This window comes from Penaeus monodon, chromosome 37, assembly GCF_015228065.2.
Source record: "Penaeus monodon isolate SGIC_2016 chromosome 37, NSTDA_Pmon_1, whole genome shotgun sequence".
NCBI classification, from domain to species: Eukaryota; Metazoa; Arthropoda; class Malacostraca; order Decapoda; family Penaeidae; genus Penaeus; species Penaeus monodon.
The window spans coordinates 9,337,191-9,352,190 of NC_051422.1; the positions used below are offsets into that span (position 1 = coordinate 9,337,191).

The following is a 15,000-nucleotide window of genomic DNA, read 5'->3' on the forward strand; positions in this document are numbered from 1 at the left end:
GAGAGAGGAGGGAGAGCGAGACGAGAGGAGAGACTGGGAGGAGGAGAGAGGGAGAACAGATGACGAAGAAGAGAGAGAGAAGAGAGGAGTGAGATAGAGATAGAGAGGAGAGAGAGAAAGAAAGAAAGAAAGAAGAGAGAGTTAGAGAGGAGAGAGGAGATAAGAAAGAGAAAAGAGAGAGAACGAGATGAAATATTGCCCTCGCCTTAGCCCGGATGCGAATGCCAACTCATGGAAGTAACACATTTTTTATGGCAAGTTCCTGTTGCACGGGTTAAGCTGCAACAGGGGACGAGTAGCGATGCTCATTTATTATTGTTACTTTTTAAATTATCATTATGGCTATTGTTGTTATTATTATTATTATTATTATTATTATTATTATTATTATTATTGCTGTTCTACATCTTATTGTTATTGTTATGACTAATATTGTTGTTGTTGTTATCATCATTATCATCATTATTATCATTTTATACCATCATCTTATTATGTTGTTTTGCCATTAAAAGTTTTTCTAGTTTCTGCGGCGACGCGGAGGGCCTCGCGGGGAAGTTCGGGGCCATGACTGAAGGGCTGCTCTGGGAAAGGCCTGTGTTGTTATTCGTCGCATTTTTATTGTTCGTTGGTGGAATTGCTATGGCTGACGATTCGTGTGTAGGTTGTGACTGTTACTTTTGTTGTAGGCGTTTTCTTTACTTTTTGCGTTTTTTTTTATGATGTCGAGTTAATTACTTCACAAATGGTTTACTTCGTTTTGAATTGTTTGTTGTTATCAGAATGATTTCTCGTGGTTGTCTAAGGTTGGATATCTCTCTCTCTCTCTCTCTCTCTCTCTCTCTCTCTCTCTCTCTCTCTCTCTCTCTCTCTCTCTCTCTCTCTCTCTCTCTCTCTCTCTCTCTCTCTCTCTCTCTCTCTCAGGAGTGTGCAGATGAACAGTCTATCTCCGCGGTTCTCATATATATATATATATATAGATATATATATATATATATATATATATATATATATATATATATATATATATATATATATATATATATATATATATATATATATAATGTGTGTGTGTGTGTGTGTTTCTGTTTCTGTTTCTCTGCTTCCTCACAATAGAGTATTTTGTTGTTTATTCATGGTTTGTAACGGCAGTTCATCGATAAAGTGACGGATTCGCCGCCACGTTCTCTTTATTTATTGGAAAACCTCGTTTATTATGTTGGCTGTTGTGTTGACGGATTTACTCGGCAACGATGACTGATATATTGGCTCGCTGTTTTTCAGCGTGGTGGTATCCGCTCTGAATATACATGACAAAATATTTCGTTCATATTTTATCCTGCGCTGTGCATGTCTGATGTTGTTGTTTTTTATTGTCATTATTGATGTTTTTATTCTCCTTTTCTCCTTGCAGCGGAGAGCCACATCTCGGAATACCCTGGCGGATACAGCATCAACTACGGGACGACGTTGCTGATGCAGTGCGTGGCCACGGGAGACCCCCTGCCCGAGATCGAGTGGTTCAGGGACGGACAGCCGGTGAGTCAGGTGGATGGCCTCTCTCTCTCTCTCTGTTTCTGTCTGTCTCCTTCTTTCTGTCTGTTTGTCTGACAGTTTTTCTCTCTCTCTCTCTCTCTCTCTCTCTCTCTCTCTCTCTCTCTCTCTCTCTCTCTCTCTCTCTCTCTCTCTCTCTCTCTCTCTCTCTTGAGTGTGTAGATGACCAGTCTCTCTCCGCGGTTCTCCCGGATTCCCCCGTCGGTTACCTTGCTGTGCGTCGGCGCGTTTGTTTTCAGGGCCTCGACGCTTCTCCTTCCTGGCTCCCATCTTTCTACTGCTACCCCCCCCCACCCGCCCCCACCTCCTTTTTAACCTTCCCTCCCCCTCATCCTATAACCCCACCTCAGTCCCCTTCCCCTTTAGTCCTTGCCCTCACCACCCCCTCTGCCGCTTCCCCTGCCCCTCCTCTTCCCCCGCCGTCCCATCCGCCATCAGCCCCGTGCTTAATCCTTCATGAATTCGTGTAAAAGTTTCATTTACAAAACATTTACAGCTTTTAGGCTCGGGGAGGGGGAGGGAGTAGAGGGTGGACGGAGGGAGGGGATTAGGTGTGGCGGCAAGGGAGAGGGGATGGGGTGTGCGTAATTTATTCTTCATTAACACAATTAATGGTTTTCAGAGGCAGGTTTTGGGAGCATAAATAACGGCCTCTATTACCTGCTGTTCGTCACCGGCGCCGCGCCTTTGTGTCTCGCTGGCCTTTGTGCGGGACGCGGCCCTCGGCTGATGGCCCGGGCTCTTGCTCTCGAACATTCTCGGTCGCGTTTGGGTCGTGCGGTGGGCGTCCCTTCGTCGCGGGCGGGATTCTTCCGGAGAAATTCTCCTGGGGCTTTGTCTGGTTGTGCTGAGGCGTGGCCAGCCATGCCCCCCCCTCTCTCTCTCTCTCTCTCTGTTATATATATATATATATATATATATATATATATATATATATATATATATATATATATATATATATATAGAGAGAGAGAGAGAGAGAGAGAGAGAGAGAGAGAGAGAGAGAGAATGTACATATGTATGTATGTATGTATGTATGTATGTATGTATGTACGAACATACATACATGTGTGTGTGTATATATAATACACGAACACCCTCTCTCTGAGCAATATATTGCAACATCCCAGCAATGCACTATACCTCAAGCAGGCGCGTTTGGCCCGCCCTGGGTTGCATTATCTGCCGGGAAGTGTCATGCCCGGTTGCGTGTCCCGGCAGCTCGCTGCCTCACGGCCAGAGGCCCGCACATATTGCAGGGGACGTGACTGTTGCATGAAACACGCGTGGCAGGAGATGGATCTCGCGAAGGCTTATTGGGTCAGCGCGTCGCTCGGACGCCTTTTCTGCGCTCGCTCCACTCGCTCTTGGCTTTTTGGCTGCGCCCGAGCAAGCGTGGCTTTCATGTCGGATGTCTGTCAGTCTCTCTCTCTCCCTCACTCTTCCCATTTTCCCTCACTCCCTCTTTCCGTCCCTCCATCCATCCATCCATCCATCCTCTCTCACTTTCCCTGGCTCTGCCCTCTCTCTTTTACTCCCCATTACCTCCTCTCCCTGTTCCCTCCCTCCACCTCGCCCTCCCTCCGCAGTCCCCAGCCTTAAAACGACATGAACAGAGAAAAGCGACGCAGGAAAACACGTCGCAATACAGCGCGGGAAGTCACTCCATCCCCGCCGACGATGTCACGTTGTCCATTTTTTCGCTGAAATTGAGGCCAGTTTCCCTCACGGTGGCAGTCAAGCGAGGTCATCCTCCCGGGCCATTACGCTGCATTCCAAGCGTCGGGGCGGGACGACCCGAGGCAACGACCGCTGTGCTGTAACGGGTCACGGGTCGTAGCAAGTTGCGGAACGTGCGAGAGGGTCGTACGGTTGTTGATGGAGGTTTGGCTGAGTGAGAGAGAGAGAGAGAGAGAGAGAGAGAGAGAGAGAGAGAGAGAGAGAGAGAGAGAGGAGAGAGAGAGAGAGAGAGAGAGGAGAGAGAGAGAGAGAGAGAGAGAGAGAGAGAGAGAGAGAGAGAGAGAGAGAGAGAGAGAGAGGCAGGCTATTGCCTTCTGTAATTTCTACACATTTGTCTTAATTCACCTTTAAGCATGCCATATGTTTTTGTCCGAAAACAACCTGCTTATTAGGGTTTAATCATCCCATATTTGTATTCAGTGTATATACACATATACATATAGACACTCAGATGTATGTCTATATACTTGTTTATGTATATGCGTGTGTATGCATGTATACATATGATTATACTTGGTAAATGCATGTTTTCATATAAGCATTTGTGAATCGTTGCATGTGAACTGACCTCCCCTCTCTTCGCAAGCTGCCTATGTACGAGTGGAAGAACGAGGTAAGTGTTAAAGTATATTGCACTTAGAAGTTATTAGGGCCTTCTCGGGTGTAGCTAAGTGTTCGGCGTTTTTGCAGGATATTTAACTTTTGCATTTTGTTCCTGCAGCTGAGCTTTTCAGTTATTTATCTTTGTCTTTAACTTATGTAAGCAGCTTTTCGCGCTTTACAAAAGTCTAGTCGTTTTTTAGCTTTACTATAAGAAGTACGTTAGTTGCAAATTAAGATAATGAATAATTTTTATTTTTTAGTAATTTGAAGAAAATATGCAGGTTTTAATCCTTCCTTCGAGAAATATGTTGGTATCAAATTAAGATGATGGCTTGTTCTCATATTCAAAACTAAATTATTTTTATGTGATATTGTCATTTATACAGCGTGCAGTTCAAAGTCGCGCCCACTTCTAAGTTCACCTGTTATCATAACCCTTGTCTGAAGCCGCTGTTTTGTCATATTATCTGCTCCTATTGATATGTTCGCTCATTAGCAACTTTGAATGGCTAAGTTGAAAATGGAGGGGACCTTACCATAGACTTTACCACTGGATGAAAAGGAAGAATACTCGTTTTTTTAAAGTACTAAATCCTGGCATAGCTCGGCATAACTACAGACAAGTTGTCAAGTTACAAGATTAGGATTAGGTTACAATCACCTCCAACTCTCGAATCGGAGTGTCCTGCGCTGAAGATAGTCCCCTAAACAAACTTTGGTGAATTCCGACGCCACGATTGTGCTGTGGCGGTGGGAGGGAAGGGGCCGTCGCGGGAACATTAACTGGGACGTCAATAGAGTGTGTGTGTGTGTAATTAAATCCTCCATCCCACTCTCTCTGTTTCTCTCTCGCTCTCTGTCTTTCTTTCTCTCTGTTTCTTTTTCTCTCTCCTTCTCTGTCTCCCTTCCTCTCTCTTTCTCTGTCTCCCCCCCCCCTCTCTCTCTCTCTCTCTCTCTCTCTCTCTCTCTTTCTCTCTCTTTCTCTCTCTCCCTCTCTCTCTCTCCTTCTTCTTCTCCTTCTCTTTCTCTTTATCCTTCTCCTTGTCCTTTTCTCTCTCCCTCTCTCCACACACACTTACGGACGTCTGTATGGAAATGGAGAGAAATTTATCGGATATATATGCACATTTCAAGCAGTTACGCATTCTGAACACTGTATTATTGTTTTGCATTCGTAACCATTGTCATCTCTAATCGTCTCTTCCATCTACCTCCATCCCTCCTTCCCTTTTGCTCTCACTCTTTTCTCCTTTCTTCTCTCTTATCTCCCTCCCTTCTTCCCTTCGTCTCCTTCTGTTCTTCCCTCCTTTCCTTCCTACCCACCTTCCCACCCTTCGCTTACGCCCTCCTTCATGTCCCCTTCCGTCCTTCCTTCGCTCCCTCCCTCCCTCCTTCCTCCCTTCGCTCCTTTCCTCATGTCCCCTTCCTTCCTTTCTTCCCTCCCTTCTCCCCCCTCTCTTCCCTCCTTCTCCCCCCTCTCTTCCCTCCTTCTTTCTCCCCCTCCCTTCCCTCCTTCCTTCTCCCCCCTCACCCTTCCTTCGCCCACCCCCCAGGTGTTGCACGGGATCGAGTTCATGCCGTTCAAGTCGTACGCTCGCTCCAAGCTGACGGTGAACGCGACGTCGACCGCCAACTACACGTGCTCGGCGAAGAACGCGGTGCAGGGGCGCTTCACTCAGGACACGCGCACCTTCATCGTCTCCGTCGTCCACCCCGTCAGCCGTGAGTGTTTCTGCGGTTTTTGTTTTGTGTGTGTGTGCGTGCGCGTGTGCGTGTGCGTGTGTCGGTCTTACGTCTGGGTATACATATTAGATCTTGTTCTCCAATACCCGTACCAGACAATGTCTTATACTTAACCTTCATACACACAAACTGTCTCCCCCCAAAGACGAAGCCTATTAACCCCCCCCTCCTCCTGAGCAGCGGTGCGGCGACCCACTGGCTACTGCGCCCCCTACAACGGGCGTGTGTGCCAGCATCACCTGGGCGGCACGGGGCTCGTGTGGTACAACATCACCTCGATCGACAGGGGCGGCTGGCTCAACGAACACATCACCCGCGAGCTGTGGGCGGAGATGATCGACAACTTCCGGGAGCCCTGTCGAACCGCCGCCGAGGTGAGTCTGCGGGGCGGCGGCCTCCGCGGGTGCCCTCCCTTGGGGTCGTTTGCTTCGTCTTTAGCTTCGTTTTCTTCTTCGTCTTCTTTGGCTTAATCTCCTTTTCTTCTTCTTTACTCAGTCTCCTATCTTCTTTGGTTTAGTTTCTTTTTATTGTTGGGACTTAACCGGGTCACTGTGTTATATTTTTTCTATTTCTCTCTCCCCTCTTCTCTTCTCTTCTTCCCCCCCCTCTCTCTCTCTCTCTCCTCTTCTCTTTCTTCCCCCCCCCCCCATCTCCTCTCTTCTCTTTCTTCCCTCTCTCTCTCTCTCTCTCCTTTCTCTTTCTTCCCTCTCTCTCTCTCTCTCTCTCTCTCTCTCTCTCTCTCTCTCTCTCTCTCTCTCTCTCTCTCTCTCTCTCTCTCTCTCTCTCACTTTTCTTTCTTTTTCTAGTACCCAGGCCCTCTAACTGCACCGCGCCGCCGTATATAAAGTTCTTATCGTTTTGTTCTGCCGGTGTTTGGACTTCATATTTACGTTTGTCGGGCCGCACGCTTCTGTATTAGGAGAGTCACCTTGCCAAGGAAGTCAACTTTTAACAGGATAACAGTAGATATCAGACGATGTGAGACGGAAAAGAACTGACACCACGGATTAAAAAGAACGAGAAAGGAAAGGGACAAGGAAGAGGAGGAAGAGGAATAATGAGAGTATACCATCTATTTCCCGAGATGAAAGACAGAGGGACATGGAGGAGAAAGAAGGTGAAAAGAATGAGAGAGAGAGTGGGCAGAGGAGGAAAAGAGATGGAGGGAGTGAAACAAGGGTGGAGGGAGAAGGGTAGAGGGGAAGGAGGAGGGAGGAAGAGGAGAAGGGGAGAGAGAGAGGAATGGGGAGAGGAGGAGGGAGGAAGAGGAAAGGGAGGGAGGAGGAAAGGGGAGGGAGGAAGAGGAGAAAGGGAGAGCGGGGAATGAGGAGAAGGGGAGGAGGAAAAGAAGATGGGGAGAGAGAGGAATGGGAAGAAGGAGGGGAAGAAAGAGGAGAGGGGGGAGCAGGAAGAGGAGAAGGGGAGAGCGAAGAATGGGGAGAGGGGGGGAGGAAGAGAAGGGAGGAGGAGGAAGAGAAGACGAGAGGGAGAGAGGTAGGGAAGGAGAAAGAAACGAAGAGAGGGAGGGAGGATGAGAGGGAGGGAGGTCGGGAGGAGCGCAAGGGCGGGCGAGGTTAGTTGAGAGAGCGAAAAGTCTTGACAAAAATCCGAGCGTTGCGGCGCCCTGTTCGCCTCCGCCGCCCAACTTCTTTTTTCCCGGCCGGATTTTTAAAAGCTCGGAGGAGAAACTTGATGATGAAGGAGAATACACTTTGGGAACTACTCACTTAAGGGCGGCGGAAGCTGCTGTTGATGTTGTTCTTGTGGTTCTTGTTGGAGATACTGCTGCTGCCGGGGAGGCTAGGGTTACATTGGGCTTTTGTCGGTTTTAAGTTCTAATGATGCTTTGTGTATAGATGCAACTTACTTTGATTTAGGATTGAATTTTGGTCAGTTATGACGACACTCTCATAAGTGCTGTTAACACACACGCATTTTTTATAATATGGTTAATATTTTTACATTGAGATATTAACTACGTACTGTTCCCTTTATGCTGAAGCGGCCTTGACGTTGTAAAATGTTAAGTCATTATTACACATGCAATTACTAACATTTTATTGTTGTTTTAACCATACATTGATCGACGTGTACAGAGGTTGCTGTGTAGATTCGCCTTCCCCGAGTGTCACCTGGAAGACGGCTACCAGGTGGGCCTCCCCCTCTGCCACGAGGACTGCGTGGCCGTGCGGAGCCTCTTCTGCGTCAACGAGTGGCTTCTCATCGAACAGAACAAACAGGTAAATGGACCTCCTTTGTTTCCACTTCCGTATCTGTGATCGTGTGATGGGCTGGGATGTATGTTAGATGTTCGATTATTTTCTTATCAGTGGGTGATGTGTGTGTGTGTGTGTGTGTGTGTGTGAGTGTACTCAGAGTGTGAGTGTGAGTGTACTCAGAGTGTGAGTGTGAGTGTACTCAGAGTGTGAGTGTGAGTGTACTCAGAGTGTGAGTGTGAGTGTACTCAGAGTGTGAGTGTGAGTGTACTCAGAGTGTGAGTGTGAGTGTACTCAGAGTGTGAGTGTGAGTGTACTCAGAGTGTGAGTGTGAGTGTACTCAGAGTGTGAGTGTGAGTGTACTCAGAGTGTGAGTGTGAGTGTACTCAGAGTGTGAGTGTGAGTGTATTCAGAGTGTGAGTACACTCACACTCTGAGTGTACTCAGAGTGTGTGTACTCAGAGTGTGAGTGTGAGAGAGAGAGAGAGAGAGAGAGAGAGAGAGAGAGAGAGAGAGAAGAGAGAGAGAGAGAGAGAGAGAGAGAGAGAGAGGAGAGAGAGAGAGAGAGAGAGAGATTCCCCAAGTGAAAATGAAACAAATAATGAACGTCTTAATTATTATAATTATGTTGAAGTTAATAATTCATATTAAGAACCTGGAAGGCCACCCAGCTGACTGTATCAAAACATGTTATGTGTCTTCTCTTTGGCATCTGTGCAGGAGAACCGCATCTTGAAAAACAGGAACCACTTCCGGCTTCCGGACTGTGACCAGCTGGAGAGCCACGGCAATGGATCGAAGAGGGTCTGCTCGCACATCGGCCTCACTGAGATCGACCCCGACCAGGTCACATGTGAGTCTGGGCAAAATTCTTTCCCTGGGTGGGGATGATAGAGAAGATTAAGTTTGAATATATGATAAGACATGTAGGAGGTTGTTACAGCATGTTAGCATAGTTTAAGACATGTGAAGATAATGCAGGATGAGCCCTGCTTTCTTAAATATTGTTAAAACCAGCTTACTCCAAAAGCACATTATATCTAGTATTTAGTACACATGTAGACTTTCACTTAATTTTAAACATCAGCATTACATGGAAAGCCTCCTGATATCTGCTTTCCTCCCAGACAACTGCCGGAAGGGTCGCGGGCGCTGGTACTTCGGCAAGCAGAATACAACAATGAACGGGATTGCCTGCCAGCGGTGGGACTCGCAGGAACCGCACAAGCACCATCGGCCGCCCACTGTGTTCCCCGAGATACAGGACGCCGAAAACTACTGCAGGAATGCCGGGGGAGAAGAACCTTACCCTTGGTGTTATACGATGGACCCACTCATCCGTTGGCAACATTGCAGCATTCCTCTCTGTGGTAAGAAGTAAATGTGTTTCGTAGCTTAAGATGTAGTGTTTATTACTCTACAATTTATGATACTTAATCGATATGAACAGCTTACGACGGTTAGAGGATATCTTAATATAGGTACTTAATTTATTATACATTAAAAGATAAAATCCTAGTAAATTTACATTAATGCAAAATAAATTACATGTGGCTGAACTGAAATGTATATTAAAAATGATGAACAGGAAAATGAGTGAATGCCAAATTGTTATCAGATTTTAAATTTTAGAAGTAATTTCAAGATTTCTCTTATTGCATAAATAGTCCTTGTAAAAAAATATTACATGAAACTTTAAACTTTTACACTAATTTAAAGAAAATCCACCTTACACAAGGGCTGTCATCTTGAATGTGCAGTCAGTCCCGGAAAACTTTTTTCACTCATTCATAAAGTCCCAAAATAAATGGATCAGATTCAAACCTGAACAATTAATGCAGCATCAGACAGTGCTGTGCTGGAGGGCGTCCAGGGACTGGAGGAGGAAGACACAGACATTGTTATCAGTCCTTGGATGATGATGATATCGGGAGGAGCGGGTCTGGGCGTCCTGCTGCTCCTCGCTCTCAGTGCTCTCCTTATACACAAACTGGTTCATGCTAAACGGGGCTACACGGCGCCTACCACTCAGGTAAATAATGTATTTTGTCATGGGAGTTTTAAAGTTTTATATCCCAAGCATTAATGTCATAATGTTGAAGCACTAAAGTATTTCATATGTTTGTTAATATTTATCAGCATGCTATGGATAGATATCTTGGAAACTTTAACATTTACTGCCTTTCAAATAAACAAATAAATATATGTATAATTCAGTGTGCATTTTAAACAAAACCCTTAACACTTTACTGAAATGCAGGTCCACTTTAGAAATATCCTGTATTGTTTTTTCTTTATTTGTTGGACAGGAGGCTGACATTGATTTAACAAAATTGCCAAGTAATTCTGCCTACCATCAAACTTGTGCTCAGCTGAACCCCAAACTAGAGAAGCTTCAGTACGACAGGAATAGCATCATATACATACGTGATCTTGGGCAAGGAGCCTTTGGCCGAGTTTTCCAGGTAAGAGAAAAGAAGCCATTGTTATGATGTCAAACTTTCACTTGAAACTTGATTATCTATTCATCTGTATTGTGTATAGATGCAACTTTGAACAAAAACTATTAGTTCATTTCCTCCCTTCTCTTCATGCAAAAGTATGGAAAGTGAATATGTCTCATATTAATAATATATTTCTGGAATTTCAGGGCAAGGCACCCGGTCTGGTTGCTGGTGAGGAGCTTACCATGGTGGCTGTTAAGGTCCTAAAGGAAGAGGCATCAGAGGACATGCTTGGGGACTTTGAGAGAGAAGCTTGCATTCTGGCAGAGTTTGACCATCCAAATATAGTGAGGTTACTTGGGGTGTGTGCTGTTGGAAGACCTATGTGTCTCCTGTTTGAGTACATGGGACGTGGAGACCTTAATGAGTTCCTCAGGTCATGTTCTCCGACTAACTACATTGTAAGGTCTTCAAATGGGGATACTTTTAGTGATACAAAACTTAGCTACAAGGATATGTTGTGGATTGCTACCCAGATTGCTGCTGGTATGGTTTACTTGTCAGACCGGAAGTTTGTGCACCGAGATCTTGCAACAAGAAATTGCCTTATTGGTGAAGACATGACTGTTAAGATAGCAGATTTTGGTCTATCTCAAAAGATTTACATTGCAGATTACTATAGGGGTGATGACAGTGATGCCATCCCCATTCGCTGGATGCCACTAGAGAGCATTTTATATAATAAATACACTATAGAGAGTGATGTCTGGGCCTTTGGGGTATGTTTATGGGAAATATTTTCTTTTGCTTTGCAACCATACTATGGAATGACACATGAAGAGGTTGTTTGTTTCCTGAAGGAGGGAGGAATTCTCTCATGTCCTGACCACTGCCCTCCCGAGGCTTACTCCTTGTTAACCTGGTGTTGGCAGCGGCGGCCACATGACAGACCAACCTTCCCCATCATTCATCAGAAAATGAAAGACCTGATGGCAGGTCGTCCACTGAATGTGCCCATCCCTCCCCCAAGCTCATCTATGTCAGGCTCAGCCCCCCCCACCCCACGACCGTGCTCATGTGCTCCAGAGCAAGGGGTTCAGTCTTCATAAGTAATTTATTCAAGACCAACCTGTAGTCATGAACCACACATCAGTGATTTTTTTTAAGCTATTGAAAACAGCTGCTGCTGTATGATTAAAATTGCACTGTAAATACAAAATTATTTAAGTAAACAACTATTTGTGATTGGGATTGATTAGGTCTTGGCATAATTTAAATAAAAGGTAATAATAAGTGGGGAAGTAATAACATGGTACATGAATGTTTAACATTTTAAATGAAAATGATGAAAGCCATTCTTCTTGGTCAAGATTGATATCCCAGTTATAAATAATTGTGCAAAGGGAACAAAAGGGCCATATCTGTGACACAATACATGTCACAGTTATGAATACTTTGCAGATATTAAATGTGTAAATTCTGGTTAACATAATTCTCAAATCGGCAGAATTTAATGAGTCATTCACTGAAGGTGTGCTTGCACAATATTCTTACATGAATCATAATTATCATTGTAAATAGTAATTTTAGATTTAAGTATTAATGACAGCAATTTAGCTGCGACTTTACAAAAGCACAAATAAAACATCGTTTTGAAAAAAAAAGGCTAATAATGCAACAGGAGCAAAAGAATATGATTTAAATAATAATACATATGGGTGATCCTGGTCTTCAAGCATAACTTGAAGTAAGGTCTTTGGGGGTAGTAGTGAAATACTTCATCTCTTTTTTTTTTTTTTAATAGAATTTTTGTTTATATTTACATTGCAGAGAGATTGAATTTTCCAGTACAGATCCATGATGTCGGTAATATTACAAAGATCTTTTACCAAATTTTGATTTTCATTATCATAATCTGATTACAGTAATATAATCAAAAGATATAGTTTCTACATCTGTGAAGCCTTCAGGCTAAGGTTTTGCTGCTTCAAAATATGTAGTAAAACATGGAAAATAACTTTTTTTTTTCTGCATTTAATCCAAATTTTTGAAAAGCTTCAGAAGCATTCTAGTGGGAACCAGAAATAGCTTATAAGAAGGATGCTAAATTTTATTATGGTTGCTATAGTCTTTTTGTTGCAAGGTTTGCAAGTGCACAAATGAACAGAATGTGATAGCAAAGTAAAGAAAGCATTCTAAACAGATGGATATGATTGGAAAAAGTTATTTTAATTGTATAGACATACAAACTGAAAATCTCATGTACAGCTTAATCTTAAGGAATTAGCTTTCAGATTAGCATTTTATATGGCAGCAATATAACCACAGGTTGGCTTGTGGTGAAGGGACTTTTGCACATGCTTGTTTATGATTTATCACACTGTATCAAAAGGAAAAAAAATGGAATCATTTTATTTTCAGCAGCCGGGAGCTCATGTACATCTTTTGAGTTGTGCTTATCAGAGCTTTTTAGCAATCATGAAAATATTATCATTGCTATGTCATTTTGCAATATTACAAAGTGTTCTTTATGATTAGGATGTAAGGAACCTGATGACAGTTTTAAAGTAGTAGAAAAAAAATGTGTGAAATTGTATATTCTTTTATGACTGAGGATTGACATCTCAGTCTGTGAATTCTCTCTCTTTAAACTGTGATTTTTGGGTAAATGTGTTGAGAGTGATGAGTGAGAAGGAAAGGAATTGATCCACTGCCCTAAATACATGCTTGAGTCAAACCATCATTCATTTTTTTGTCATTCCAGATAAATTACATTAATCTTCAGGGCTCACAGATATTTGTATTGTAAAGACCCTTTTCTCAGGCATATATTTGGAAGGCAATTCATGGCTCTAATAGCTTAGTGCTATGGAGGTATTTCATCAGTATTATGGGTGGAAGTGGCAGATACATGCTGTACTTTTCCACACGTATTCAAGAAACTCAATTCCATATTTTTTCTGGGTGAATCTCCACTTCAGGGTCATATTTCATTAAATATTATTATTTATTTTGTTACTGATTTTATTAATCATGTATTAGACAGACCACCTCTACTTGCTGTCATTCCTTCAGATATACAACACTTAAATGTTTACACAATTTTGTAAAATGTAAAAATAAAACCATTTTTATATATATATATATATGTGAAAGTATGGATCTTGTGAGAGATGATGTGCTGTACTCATCAAAACTAGCTGTAGTTTTTTGGTTTGATTGAGATATTAGTATACTAGTCATATGAGTGCTTATAGCCAGTTCTTTTTATTTTATATAAGGTTGCTATTATACAATAGGTATATATTAGGTAGATAACCTTTATATAATCAGGTTTGTTTGTAATATAACTTTTGATATGATGCCTGTGTTAACCACATACCAAGTAGAAACCAAGTTTGTTGTGCAGTTTCTATAAGTGTCCAAACCTACAGGTGTGCTTAAAGCAACTTAAAACAGATGTACATAAGGTCACGAGGCAGTGATCAAAACCACAGTATATATATATAGACATGTAAAGTAAATGTATAATTTACAAGGCAACAATTGAAGAGGTTTTTATGCCCTATCCAAAGCAAAGAATTAAGAAAGATTTTTCATTTTGATTTGGGATATATCCTTTATTACACAAGGATAAAGAGAGCTATAAGGATTTATTTTGACCAATTTCTGTAATGACTGCTTTCTGTTCCTAAATTTCTATGAAATTAGGCTAAATTGGCCCAGCATTCATGTGTGTATATACAAACACATTTCCCAAAGCTGGCTTGTGGGATGATCAGTTGAATAGTATTATGTGTAATGTAAAGGTTGTTGATCCTACTCTGATTGGATACCATTTTATCATATGCCGATTCACTAGCTTGAAAATCTACAAATTCCCACTGACTGATCTTGGCAGCAATACATCTACAGGATATGAGTAGTCTGTAAGACTAGCACTGTATTAACAGAACCAAGTGTATTTTTGACTGAAAATTTATAACAGAACTTAAGCTATATACTTTTTTTTCCTCCATGTACAAAACACATACTTTAGGAATCTGTTTCTTTTGGCTTGTCTTTTATGTAATATTTTCATTCCATTTGTATTATTAGTAACTAGCAATGTTATACCTATATGATGGAAATATTGCAACTTTTTCTACAAATCTAATTTATTCCATCATGTATACTTTCAAATACAAAAGACAAAATAGACAAAATTATATATTTTATTCTGCATCATAAATAAGATTGATTATGATTAATGTTAAATGGTGGCAAAAGATTCCATGCATTCTGTCCTATCCAAAAACATAAAATTTTGGTTTTACTATTAAGGGAAATGCCTCCATTTTCTGTTTGTAACTTTGTTAACAAGAAATAGGAATATTTTTTGATTTACCAGTATAAACAGTTAATTAATAATTGTACAGAACTGCTAACATATTTTAAAATCTCCCAGCACAAATATATTCTTTATATAGGTTTGACTCCATCCATAAATATCAAGGTGGAAAATAATACATAGTAAGGAGTTTTACATTGGCAGATAATTCATGTTTGAAACCTATGTAGAACATCTTAGAAACATCTTTATGCAAGTGAAGCTTGTTCTCAAAACTGCCTTTCCTAATTTGCAATATAAAAGATTTTCTATGTATGCTCAGCAATGTGTAAAGTGTCTTCCTGTAGAAAAATAGTTATGATAATGTAATTAG

The 15,000-nt window shown here is 42.2% G+C and overlaps 1 protein-coding gene across 2 annotated transcripts in view; it reads left to right on the forward strand.

Annotated features, from left to right (window-relative positions):
* LOC119596367 (tyrosine-protein kinase transmembrane receptor Ror2-like) overlaps nucleotides 1-15,000 on the forward strand; it is a 102,950-nt gene that overhangs the window by 87,684 nt on the left and 266 nt on the right. Inside the window, exons 3-12 of one of the 2 annotated variants that reach the window (XM_037945581.1) lie at nucleotides 1,412-1,536; nucleotides 3,878-3,904; nucleotides 5,448-5,616; nucleotides 5,818-6,011; nucleotides 7,734-7,877; nucleotides 8,574-8,706; nucleotides 8,981-9,223; nucleotides 9,695-9,885; nucleotides 10,163-10,318; nucleotides 10,504-15,000. The exon at nucleotides 10,504-15,000 is cut by the window's right edge and continues 266 nt beyond it. In XM_037945581.1, the coding sequence (XP_037801509.1) occupies nucleotides 1,412-1,536; nucleotides 3,878-3,904; nucleotides 5,448-5,616; nucleotides 5,818-6,011; nucleotides 7,734-7,877; nucleotides 8,574-8,706; nucleotides 8,981-9,223; nucleotides 9,695-9,885; nucleotides 10,163-10,318; nucleotides 10,504-11,406 (2,285 nt within the window). In that variant the 3' untranslated portion in view covers nucleotides 11,407-15,000. The remainder of the gene's footprint in view (nucleotides 1-1,411; nucleotides 1,537-3,877; nucleotides 3,905-5,447; nucleotides 5,617-5,817; nucleotides 6,012-7,733; nucleotides 7,878-8,573; nucleotides 8,707-8,980; nucleotides 9,224-9,694; nucleotides 9,886-10,162; nucleotides 10,319-10,503) is intronic. The other variant, XM_037945582.1, reaches the window with a different exon arrangement.